Source organism: Bos javanicus, chromosome 6, assembly GCF_032452875.1.
Source record: "Bos javanicus breed banteng chromosome 6, ARS-OSU_banteng_1.0, whole genome shotgun sequence".
Lineage (NCBI taxonomy): Eukaryota > Metazoa > Chordata > Mammalia > Artiodactyla > Bovidae > Bos > Bos javanicus.
In genome coordinates this window covers 92,191,471-92,204,671 of record NC_083873.1, presented here as the reverse complement: position 1 = coordinate 92,204,671, position 13,201 = coordinate 92,191,471, and the positions used below count along the sequence as shown (strand labels likewise).

The 13,201-nt window shown below is 39.6% G+C and overlaps 1 protein-coding gene and 1 long non-coding RNA gene across 3 annotated transcripts in view; both read left to right on the top strand.

The window, feature by feature from the left end:
* The window catches only part of LOC133249741 (uncharacterized), a 271,661-nt gene that overhangs the window by 230,610 nt on the left and 27,850 nt on the right, over positions 1-13,201 (top strand). The window lies entirely within an intron of this gene.
* Positions 1-13,201, top strand: part of CCNI (cyclin I) — a 38,780-nt gene that overhangs the window by 1,216 nt on the left and 24,363 nt on the right. The window contains exon 2 of one of the 2 annotated variants that reach the window (XM_061420561.1): positions 5,885-6,041. The exons of the other annotated variant lie outside the window; for it this stretch is intronic. Coding sequence (XP_061276545.1) covers positions 5,928-6,041 — 114 coding nt within the window. The 5' untranslated portion in view covers positions 5,885-5,927. The remainder of the gene's footprint in view (positions 1-5,884; positions 6,042-13,201) is intronic. 2 annotated transcript variants of the gene reach the window in all.

Below are 13,201 nucleotides of genomic sequence, written 5' to 3'. Positions count from 1 at the left end.
TGTCGGTGAGAGCCACTCAGCGTTTGAACAACAGCAGTGTGACATGATGTTAATAGTAACACTTGTTGAGGCTTACTATTGGACAAGCATGGTTCTAAGTGGTTTGGAACTTACTGAATCTTAACAGGGGTAGGTGGGTCAGAAACATTTTACAAATGAGGGAAACTGAGGCTCCATAAAATTAATTTTTCCTACTAGATGACAGCCAGGACATGGTGGCCAGAATTCCATCCTAGACAGTTTGACTGTGCTGTACAGTCTGTATCTCGGAAAAAATTAAAGTAGTGTTATCTGCTTCTAGCTTTTCCAGGTCATTTGTGGCAGACAAAGTAGAAGGGAACAGACAAGGAAGAATGGACAGGATTCAGATTTGCTAGTCTGGGACCAGACATGAGAAATTCCGAGCTTCTGAACTAGAAGTTTCTAAATACTGATGAAGAGCAGACCAGTAGAATCAGCGTGTTTGGGGAAGGTGCACTTGGATGGTTTGCAGTTAAACTGAGTTAATTGAGTTTTCATGGCAGTGTGACATACTGGTTTAGAATAGAACTCTCAAATGTTTCTTGGTTAAGATTGGAAGCTTAACGGTGTGTACGTGTTTTATTCTGATTGTATGCCACAATCAAAGGTGAAAAGTATTCACCTTTCTGTGCATGTTTCTTCGTCTTTAAAAGAGGCTTAATAAAAATACAAACTTAATAATGTGCTTCCCTGGTAGCTCAGTCCGTAAAGGCTCTGCCTGCACTGCAGGAGACGTGGGTTTGATCCCTGGGTCCAGAACATCCCCTGGAGAACAGCAAGCCCATGGAGTTGAAAGAGTTGGGCACAACTTGGTGACTAAACTCCCACCACCAAACTAATACCGTTCTTTGAGTTTGAGGAGTTAATATGGCAGTATTTTGAACAATACCTGGCCAAGTGATAAGCACTTAACTATTTTTTAGCTAAGCACTTAATAAGTGTAAACTATTATTATTATTTATTTAGCACAGTGCTGAACTCTGGAGAGTGTTTGCCATCAAGGTTAATAGGAGAGACCATCCTACAGATAATCAGTTATCACAGTAAAGTTATCCACTTCAGTAAACTTAACATTGATACTTTTACTTTTGTCATATCTGTTGGAATTCTCATTATATCAGTTGACCCAAAAGTGACCCTCTCTCTACAGGATCCAGATATTGAGTTTATATCTTATCTGCAATAGCCAGATCAGATACTGCAGTTTCACTTTTCTGTAGGTTGGAAAATCTGGAACATCCCTACGGATGTTCTCCATGCTTGTATTATTTATATCCCATTTTTTTGAAGTTTAAGGAAATATGACATCTTTGTTATGTTTCCCTGTTGTGTTTTGTTTTTTCTGTTGATATGGTGTAGGGCTTCCCTTGTGGCTCAGCTGGTAAAGAATCCACCTGCAACACAGGAGACCTGGGTTCAATCCCTGGGTTGGGAATATCCCCTGGAGAATGGAAAGGCAGCCCACTCCAGTGGCAGAATTCCATGGACTGTATAGTCCATGGGGTTGCAAAGAGTCAGACAGGACTGAGCGACTTTCACTTCACTTCGTGGCGTGTTACATTGATTTCTGAATGTTAAACCAACTTTGCATTCCTGGGCTAAATCCCACTTGGTTATGGTGTGTAATCCACTTTTTATGTTTTCAGATACAGATTGCTAGTATTTTGTTGATGAATTCTGCCTCTGTATTTAAAAGAGATATATATTGGCCTACAGTTTTCCTACTGTAGTCTTTGGTTTTGGTAGCAGGATCATAACTGGCCTTATAAAATGAGTTGAGAAGGGCTCCTCCTCTTTATTTTTTGGAAGAGTTTATGAAGAATTTGTCTTAATGTTTCTGTAAATGTTTGGTAGAATTCACCAGTGAAGCTATTTGGGCATGGGGTTTTCTTTAGTTTGTCTTACTAATTTTATTTTATTTTATTTTTGTCTTACTAATTTTAGAAAGCTGGCAGATCCTAGTGAGCCACCCTGGTGAGAGTACCTAAAGGAATGAAATAAGTTTTGACAAGAGATAATTAATTACTGATTAAAATTAGGTTTAGAAGAAGTCTTAGAACCTCAAGGGTTGAGTCTGTATCCAGTATAGGTATTTCTTCTAAATAACCTCTTGACAGGTGATTATCTAGTTTACACTCGTGTTTCTGAGGTTGATATTTATGTTTACTTTAAATGAAATTATAGTGAGTCTGTTTATCTCAGATTGTGGAGAATTTGAGAAAAGTACCAAGGCAACAAAATTGGAATCTCAGAACATCTCAGCAGAGTATAACAGTAAATGGAATTTGACACGATGACTTTGTTTAAAGAAAGAATGCATTTAAAGTCCTGAACAAAGATGTAATGTTCTCCCCCAACCCCCAAAAAGGCACCAAAAGCCCCCAGCACAATGAGGCGGGGAGGTAGAGAAGTTTGCCTAAGAGTGTACCTTAGAAAGTCTTAAGAGTTTTAGCTGAGCATAAATTTTGTCTCAGTAATTCAATAGTTTCTTTTAAAAAAGTAGCTAGTGATCTTAGAGGGCATTAATAATTAAATTGGTGCTAATTTTGAAGAGCTAAAATCATGTCACATGAGGAACTCTTGAATAGTTTTTCATTTCTGCAGAGGATGAACTGATGAGCACGATAACAGCCTTCAAACATTTGAAGGCTTGATCTTTGAAAGAGATCAGACTTGGGTTTGTTTTGGTTATAGTTTTTTGGTTTTGGCCCCAAGGGCTGAAATGAGCCTTTGATTCTATTTCTGTTTCATCAGGATGCTGCTGTGGGCCCAGTGGGTTACGAAAACATGATATTGATGGATATGATTGCAAAGGAATTTATAGGGAAGATAGTTCTTGGAAGAAATTACCTTTTAGATGGATCTTTCAGGATAGTCTTTCAGGATAGTTTCTATTTTCCACTAAGTTACTTAACTTGTTTCTTTAAAAAGCGCTTCATGCTTGGTATAAAAAATTTGCAAAAATCCAGAAGTTTAAAGAAGCAAAAACAAAATCACTGTCCTGTTAACCAGAGGTAGTTTGCAGTAGGTTAAGCAGTAAGTTAGTGAAATATGTGGGGTGATTCATAGGGAAGAGGATATTAGCTAGAGTTGGGGCAGAGGGAACACAGAAATTGAAGATTAGGCTTGTATATTTTGTTTTTTCAAATTTTAATTTTTATAAAAAATTAGGGACTTTGTTAAAACTAGACATTAAAACATTTTTTTAAAGAATCCCTGGAATCTGAAGCAAATAGGTAATACAGGTACGTAGTTGATAAAATGGAATAGTTATTCGAGGTCTTCAATGAAAAACAGCATTCCCCTGCTGCTTGACTTCCCCACTCTCTTCTCTCCTCATTTCCTAGAGGTTTTCTCATTCCATAGAGGTTAACCACTCTTAGCTTTTTCTCTTGTTATTTAAAAACTGTACTTTCAAATAACTACTGCTGTTTTTTGATGTTTGAGTTTTAGATATTATTTATGTTTTCTTCTGAAATATAAAGATGAGGCTCTCTTTCTGCCTTCTAGCTCCCTCATCCTACCAGTGTAGTTTTATCACAGTGTTTGTGTTGAAATCTCTATTCAGTATTTTCATTATTATTGCTTTGTAAATATTGTGGTATATTATTATATTTCAGTTCAGTTCAGTTGCTCACTCGTGTCTGACTTTACAACCCCATGTACTGTAGCACGCCAGGCTTCCCTGTCGATCACCAGTTTCTGGAGCTTGCTCAAGCTCGTGTCCATTGAGTCGTCATTGATGCCATCCAACCATCTCATCCTGTTTCGTCCTCTTCTACTCCTGCCTTTAATCTTTCCCAGCATCAGGGTCTTTTCTAATTAGTCAGCTCTTCACATCAGGTGGCTGAAGTATTGGAACTTCAGCTTCAACATAGTCCTTCCAATGAATATTCAGAACTGATTTCTTTTAGGATTGACTGGTTTGATCTTGCAGTCCATGGGACTCTCAAGAGTCTTCTCCAATGCCACAGTTCAAAAGCATCAATTCTTTGACTTTCAGCTTTCTTTATGGTCCATCTCTCACATCCATATATAACTACTGGAAAAACCATAGCTTTGACTATACGGACCTTTGTTGGCAAAGTAATGGCTCTGCTTTTTAATATGCTGTCCAGGTTTTCATAGCTTTTCTTATTATATTTTCTTATATTTACTTTCTTGCATAATCTCTTTTTCTGAATTTAATAACCTTTTTTAGTTGCTTTGTTGTTGTTCAGTCACTAAGTTGTGTCCAACTTTTTGCAGCCCCATGGACTGCAGCATGCCAGTCTTCCCTGTCCTTCACTATCAGCGGGAGTTTGCCCAAAAAATCTATCTGCCAGTGCAGGAGACTCCAGAGATGCAGGTCTACCCCTGGGTCAGAAAGATCCCTTGGAATAGGAAATGGCAACCCACTCCAGAATTCTTGCCTGGAGAATCCTATGGTCAGAGGAACCTAGCTGGCTACAGTCCATAGGGTTGCAGAATCTGAGCATGCATGCACATACATGTCCATTGAGTTGGTGATGCCATCCAACCATTTCATCCTTTGTTGCCCCCACCCCCTTCTCCTCCTAGCCTCATTCTTTCCCAGCATCAGGGTCTCTTTCAGTGAATCGGCTCTTCACATCAGGTGGCCAAAGTATTGGAGATTCAGTATCAGTCCTTCCAGTGAATGTTCAGGGTTGATTTTTTTTAGGATTGACTGGTTTGATCTCTTTGCTGTCCAGGGGACTCTCAAGAGTCTTCTCTGGCACCATAATTCGAAAGCATCAATTCTTTGGCAGTTAACTTTCATCAAATCTAATTACGTTTTTTTCACATCCTTCCACAGTGTCTCCAGTTTTCTACATACAGTTAAATCTCTGTGGTTTTCTTTTTTTTTTTTTTTAACTGTAATGTAGGAACATCTCTCAGACTCTCAGATGCTTTGCGCTGATCTAGACTTTGCTTTTTAGACTTGCTCATTTTAGAGTGCCAGTTAACGTTGCATGCTAAGTCACTTCAGCTGTGACCGACTCTTTGCAGCCCTATGGACTGGGGCCTGCCAGGCCCCTCTATCCATGGGATTCTCCAGGCAAGAATACTGGAGTGGGTTGCCATTTCCTCCTCCAGGGGATCTTCCGAACCCACGGATCAAACCCATATCTCTATGTCTCCTGCATTGGCAGGTGGATTCTTTACCACTAGTGCCAGTTACCTTACTGTTGGGCTTTCTAGATTGGCATTGTCAAGTAGAAATTACTGCCTTGATAGAAATGTTCCTTTGCCGTACTGTCTGTCCAGTGCAATATTCACTGTCCACATGCAGCTGTTTAGTACTTGAAATATGGCTAGTGTGACTGAGGAATTTTAACTTTATTCATTTCTGATTTTAATAGCTACTTGTGTAGCTAGTGGATACTCTGTTGGGAAGCACAGTTCAGGATGGTTTCATACTTAAGGGGATAGTTTCATACTAAGTGGAAATGGTTTTTTTTTTTTTTTTTAATGAAGAGACTGTTTAGCCCTTATCTGATTAGATTTTAAACAGGAATATTTGGGACAACTAGTTCTAAAAATTTCTAGTTTAAAAAGCCTATGACTTAGTTTTGACACATTGATGTTTTGATCAAAGTCCAAAGATTCTGTCAATTATATGGTCATGTTTTTGTCTCTCTATAACTGAACTTCAGATTTAAAGGGAGAATGTTTTAGATAACTGATGATTATTGTAAACATTTTAATATATGGTATTTTAAAGAGTTGTAAAATCCTATATTGCCTCATAACATTTTTATTTTATGAATTGCTTAATAAGTACCAACATATTTATACAATGCTACACTTACTATATATGTGTAATTAAATATAGAACATTGTTTTATATTTGCTTTTATAGGTAGCTACATCAAGCTGGGTGGCAGGCAGATCCATAGGATATCATGAAGTTTCCAGGGCCTTTGGAAAACCAGAGATTGTCTTTCCTATTGGAAAAGGCAATCTCTAGGGAAGCCCAGATGTGGAAAGTGAATGTGCCGAAAATACCTACAAATCAGGTAAAGATTTCTCTCTCTTCACTCTAGATAGGTGGCTTTTATTACCACTATTATGTGTAACAGTATCTTGACACTGAATTGGAGAAATATGTATATAAATATGTATATTATAAAGATATTCTTTATATGAGAAAAAATGAACTGTTTGCTATTTTGTTTTATCTGGGTTACACCTTTAGGAATATAAGTATGTCCCTTCCCTTTCCTTGTAGCACAATACTTAGAGTAGGAGGCCTTCTTTATTTCTAGGTACATAGCTCACCTTAGAGGCTGAACATAATCACATCCTTATCTTTAGTGATCAAAAACTTTTTCCTTCATAAATATTAGTAGAGAATTACATAACCTACTAAGGTCGTGTCAGTGTTGAAAACTTCTAGAAAGATAATCACCAGCTTACCTCTTAATTACTGTTGGCTATATGCCTTTTGCTGAGCACCGAAGAATTGATACTTTTGAACTGTGGTGTTGGAGAAGGCTCTTGAGAATCCCTTGGACTGCAAGGAGATCCAACCAGTCCATCCTAAAGGAGATCAGTCCTGGGTGTTCATTGGAAGAACTGATGCTGAAGCTGAAACTCCAATATCTTGGCCACCTCACGCGAAGGGTTGACTCATTGGAAAAGACCCTGATGCTGGGAGGGATTGGGGGCAGGAGGAGAAGGGGATGACAGAGGATGAGATGGCTGGATGGCATCACCGACTCAATGGACATGAGTTTGGGTGAACTCAGGGAGTTGGTGATGGACAGGGAGGCCTGGCGTGCTGTGATTCATGAGGTTGCAAAGAGTCGGACACGACTGAGTGACTGAACTGAAGATATGCCTTTTCTCTTAGAAATTTCATATAATTAGAGTTTTTATTTTTTTAACAAATAGCTGTGAATATGTCTACTCTCCAAAATTTACTGGTATAACATGAGAGTGAAAAACTTGGCTTAAAACTCAACATTCAGAAAATGAAGATCATGGCATCCAGTCCCATCACTTCATGGCAAATAGATGGGGAAACAGTGGAAACAGTGTCAGACTTTATTTTGGGGGGCTCCAAAATCACTGCAGATGGTGACTACAGCTATGAAATTAAAAGACGCTTATTCCTTGGAAGGAAAGTTATGTCTAACCTAGATAGCATATTCAAGAGCAGAGACATTACTTTGCCAACAAAGGTCCGTCTAGTCAAGGCTATGGTTTTTCCTGTGGTCATGTATGGATGTGAGAGTTGGACTGTGAAGAAGGCTGAGCACCAAAGAATTGATGGTTTTGAACTGTGGTGTTGGAGAAGACTCTTGAGAGTCCCTTGGACTGCAAGGAGATCCAACCAGTCCATTCTGAAGGAGATCAGCCCTGGGATTTCTTTGGAAGGAATGATGCTAAGACTGAAACTCCAGTACTCTGGCCGCCTCATGCAAAGAGTTGACTCATTGGAAAAGACTCTGATGCTGGGAGGGATTGGGGGCAGGAGGAGAAGGGGACGACAGAGCATGAGATGGCTGGATGGCATCACTGACTCGATGGACGTGAGTCTGAGTGAACTCTGGGAGTTGGTGATGGACAGGGAGGCCTGGTGTGCTGCGATTCATGGGGTCACAAATGGTCGGACACGACTGAGCAACTGAACTGAACTGAACACATCGTTTATCCCTAGTACCTAGCTTTGTGCTTGGGATAAAGAATATGGCGAATAAATTTTCAGTATGTGTAAGCAAATGACAGTATCTAAGCTTCCCTGGTAGCTTAACAGTGAAGAATCCCCCCTGCAATGCAGGAGACTTGGGTTCAATCCCTGGGTTGGGAAGAATTTCTATCCCCTGGAATAGGAAATGGCAACCCACTCCAGTATTCTTGCCTGGAGAATTCCATGGACAGAGCAGCCTAGTGGGTTGCAGTCCATGGAGTCATAAGAGTCGGACATGACGTAGTGCTAAACCACCACACCATAGGTTATTGATGTCTATGTGCTTTTTCTAATTCCAGCCTACTTTTATCTTCTTTCCCACAAGCTGAAGAAATACATGTTTTGCTTTTAGTGTTACTTAATTGTTGTTTAGGGAAGGAAAATTAGTTAATCTGAAAGCCTTTTATACTAGGACCATTTGCATGTGTTATCAAATACATTTAATATCTTACTTGATCCTTTGAGGGCTTCCCTTATAGAGTCCATAAGATCGCACACACTTGATCCTTTGAAAAAGGCAGTAGTCCCAAATTGCTCAGGATTTCAAATAGTAAGTAGTAGAGTTATAATTTTGAACTTGAGGCAGTTTTCTTCCCATTATACTTTTTATTTTTATATGCTTGTATGATTCAGTCATTCAGTAAATGTTTAAGTATGATATTCTGAGCACTGTTCTAGCATTGGGGATACAACTGTGAGAAAAACAAATTTCTGCTCTTATGTTCTGACATTCTAATAAGCCTCAAAGCTTTATTACATCTGCTTTTAAAACCATTTTTTTCTCCTATTATCTCAAGTCAGCATGCAACCAGCATGCATGATAAACTTTTATAACATGGTCTTTGAAGGTGATTTCTATCAAGATGATAGTATATTGCTATATTGTCACTTATTCTGACCTATTTTTATAGCTATTTTAACAGATATTATTAATGTGTAATACCAGAGAACAGAACAGGATCAGAACTTCTAAGACGGATCTTTTTAAGGTTTTGCCTTTGGTAATGCCAAGTAGAAGCCCTACTTAGTGTTAGTCACTCAGTCGTGTCTGACTCTTTGTGATTCCATGGACTGTAGCCCTCCAGGCACCTCAATCCACAGATTCTCTAGGCAAGAATGCCGGAGTGGGTTGCGATTCCCTTCCCCAGGGGATATTCCCAATCCAGAAATTGAACCTGGGTTTCCAGCCTTGCAGGCAGATTCTTCACCATCTGAGCTACCAGGCAATCCTAGAAGCTCTACTTAGTTCCTGTAAAATGTATGTGGGCTTAGTCTGATGGTGATAGGAAATAAGATAGAGATGGGAGTGAAGAGCTATAGGGGCTTGAGCTGCTTGACAGAAGAACCTCAAGGACACTTACCTGTTCTAATTCTTTTATTTTCTTCTGCAACTCTCAGGGACTGGTTTTCTACTTCCCTTTTCACAATTTCTTCTAACTGTGATTTCCCTCCTTTTTCACTCTTTGTGTAAGAGAAATAGTCTTGTCTCTAAACCAATTTTTTTATTTTGGGGCTTTTTTTTTTTTTTTGGTGCTGGTTAAAGCGGAAAAATAAAATATTTTTAAGCTTTTTCTCCTCTAGTTTTCTTCTCCCCACCTCTACTTTCACCTAAACACTACTACAAGGTCATTTTCTTAAAATTTTCATCTCCTGTCTTACAGTTTAGGACAGAGTAGAGTGGTCACGCAAGAATATATTACACATCTATCACTTCCCTTCAGTTTGCTTCTACAACACTCTGTTCTTCACATATGATAGCACACACTATTATAATTTCCTGATGATTTGACTTAAGTTTCAGTTCAGTTGCTCAGTTGTGTCCGACTCTTTGCGACCCCATGAATCCCAGCACACCAGGCCTCCCTGTCCATCACCAACTCCCAGAGTTCACTCAGACTCACGTCCGTCGAGTCGGTGATGCCATCCAGCCATCTCATCCTCTGTTCGTCCCTTCTCGTCCTGCCGCCAATCCTTCCCAGCATCAGAGTCTTCTCCAATGAGTCAACTCTTCGCATGAGGTGGCCAAAGTACTGGAGTTTCAGCTTTAGCATCATTCCTTCCAAAGAACACCCAGGACCCAATCTCCTTTAGATGGACTGGTTGGATCTCCTTGCAGTCCAAGGGACTCTCAAGAGTCTTCTCCAACACCACAGTTCAAAACCATCAATTCTTTGGCGCTCAGCCTTCTTCACAGTCCAACTCTCACATCCATACATGACCACAGGAAAAACCATAGCCTTGACTAGACGGACCTTTGTTGGCAAAGTAATGTCTCTGCTTTTGAATATGCTATCTAGGTTAGACATAACTTTCCTTCCAAGGAATAAGCGTCTTTTAATTTCATGGCTTTAGTCACCATCTGCAGTGATTTTGGAGCCCCCCAAAATAAAGTCTGACACTGTTTCCACTGTTTCCCCATCTATTTGCCATGAAGTGATGGGACCAGATGGCATGATCTTCGTTTTCTGAATGTTGAGCTTTAAGCCAACTTTTTCACTCTCCTCTTTCACTTTCATCAAGAGGCTTTTTAGTTCTTCCTCACTTTCTGCCATAAGGCTGGGGTCATCTGCATATCTGAGATTATTGATATTTCTCCCGCAATCTTGATTACAGCTTGTGCTTCTCCCAGCCCAGCGTTTTCTCATGATGTACTCTGCATATTAGTTAAATAAGCAAGGTGACAATATACAGCCTTGACGTACTCCTTTTCCTATTTGGAACCAGTCTGTTGTTCCATGTCCAGTTCTAACTGTTGCTTCCTGACCTGCATATAGGTTTCTCAAGAGGCAGGTCAGGTGGTCTGGTATTCCCATCTCTCTCAGAATTTTCCACAGTTCATTGTGATCCACACAGTCAAAGGCTTTGGCATAGTCAATAAAGCAGAAATAGATGTTTTTCTGGAACTCTCTTGCTTTTTCGATGACTTTAGTTTACTGGCATATAATTGGCTCACAGTAAATGTTTGTTAAATGAACGTTTATTATCATTTTTTTATAATTCATTCAGGCTAGAGAAGTTCTTTTATATATTAATAGTACTTTCAAGTACACAAAAATTTTGTTACAAATTCAGGGGAAAAAACTGAAGACTGGTTAAAGTGACATGTACTTTCAGACATACTTTTTTTTAATAGATACAAAGATAAATCTGCCTCAGACTGTTTATATAAAGATGATTTTCATTAGAATTTTGAAAATCTAAGGATCCTTAAAGGCCATCTAATTTTGTGTTTCCAAATGTAGGATCTTGAATCACTGGGCTCCTCGGTGTATGAGAATCACCAGGAGGTGTCCTGCAGATTCCTCTCCCAGACTACTGGACTTGGGTGGCAACTATGGGAATTTGTATTGTAAAAAACATCATGGTTTTGTTATAGCTCAGTTGGTAAACAATCCGCCTGCCAGGAGACCCCAGTTTGATTCCTGGGTAGGGAAGATCCACTGGAGAAGGGATAGGCTACCCACTCCAGTATTCTTGGGCTTCCCTTGTGGCTCAGCTGGTAAAGAATCCGCCTGCAATGTGGGAGGCTGGATTCAATCCCTAGGTTGGGAAGATCCCCTGGAGAAGGGAAAGGCTGTCCACTCCAGTATTCTGGCCTGGAGAATTCCATGGACTGTGTAGCCCGTGGGGTTGCAAAGAGTCGGACATGACTGAGCAGCTTTAACTTCACTTTGTTAATATGTGTTAGGTCTGGGAAATACTGATTCGGTCTAATCACATAATAAAAAAAGTTTTTTGACATCTCTGATAAATGATCCTCTACTTTGTCTATTCCACCGTAGAAAAGCTCTACCAGTTATTGGAGATTTTTTCCTGAATTGAATCTGAAAACTGCTTCTTTCAGTTGGCTATCTGTTGGTTCTAATTCTGTACACTGAAGCAGTACAGGATAAGTTTGTTCTCTTTTGTCTACTTATAATCCTTTTAAGCTTGAAAAGTCCTCTCTTCCAATTATATATCCTTTGTTCTTGAACCATTTTTCACTTGACAAGGTTTCCCCTTTTTACCATCTACTTTTTTCCCCTCTGCATACACTCTTTTTACCATGTTTCTTAAATCATTGATATTCAGGTTGTGCTCATTAATAAGCAGTGGAATGAAACTATTACCTCACTTTATCTTGGCTTGATAATTTCATTAGTATAGCCCTAAATTAAAAAAAAGAAATTGTTTTGGCAGTAATGTCTTGTTGTTGGCTTATTATACTGAACTTGTTTTTAAAACCTTTTCTGTTTTGTTTCTCTGCTTTTAAGTAGAATTTCCCTTATCCTGGATGTACTTTTTAAGTTTTTGACTTAGATGCACTGTTTCATATTTATTCTTAAAATTTTAAATTGTTGACGTTTATCTGTTGATAAATTGATGCTGGCCTATTTTTCTAGCTTTAAAATTATTACCTAATATATTGGAGCTTCTCTGGTGGCTCAGCAGTAAAGAATCCACCTGCAGTGTGGATCCCTGGAGAAGGAAATGGCAACCCACTCCAGTATTCTTGCCTGGGAAATCTCATGGACAGAGGAGCCTGGTGGGCTACAGTCCTAGGGGTCACAAAGAGTCGGACACGACTTAGTGACTAAACAACATCATCATCTGATATATTCAGTTCAGTTCAATCGCTCAGTCGTGTCCGACTCTTTGCGACCCCATGAACTGCAGTACGCCAGGCCTCCCTGTCCATCACCAACTCGAGTTTACTCAGACTCATAACTATTGAGTTGGTGATGCCATCCAACCATCTCATCCTCTGTCATCCCCTTCTCCTCCTGCCCTCAATCTTTCCCAGCATCAGTCTTTTCAAATGAGTCAGCTCTTCCCATCGGGTGGCCAAAGTATTGGAGTTTCAGCTTCAACATCAGTCCTTCCAATGCACATTCAGGACTGATTTCCTTTACGATGGACTGGTTGGATCTCCTTGCAGTCCAAAGGACTCTGAAGAGTCTTCTCCAACACCACACTTCAAAAGCATCAATTCTTCGGTGCTCAGCTTTCTTTATAGTCCAACTCTCACATCCATACATGACTACTAAAAAACCCATAGCCTTGACTAGATGGACTTTTGTTGGCAAAGTCATGTCTCTGCTTTTGAATATGCTGTCTAGGTTGGTCATAATTTTTTTTCCAAGGAGTAAGCGTCTTTTAATTTCATGGCTGCAATCACCATCTGCAGTGATTTTGGAGCCCAGAAAAATAAAGTCTGCCACTATTTCCACTGTTTCTCCATCTATTTGCCATGAAGTGATAGGACCAGATGCCATGATCTTTGTTTCTGAATGTTGAGCTTTAAGCCAACTTTTTCACTCTTCTCTTTCACTTTCATCAAGAGGCTCTTTAGTTCTTCTTCATTTTCTGCCATAAGGGTGGTATCATCTGCATATCTGAGGTTATTGATATTTCTCCCGCAGTCTTGATTCCAGTTTGTGCTTCCTCCAGCCCAGCGTTTCTCATGATGTACTCTGCATATAAGTTAAATAAGCACGGTGACAA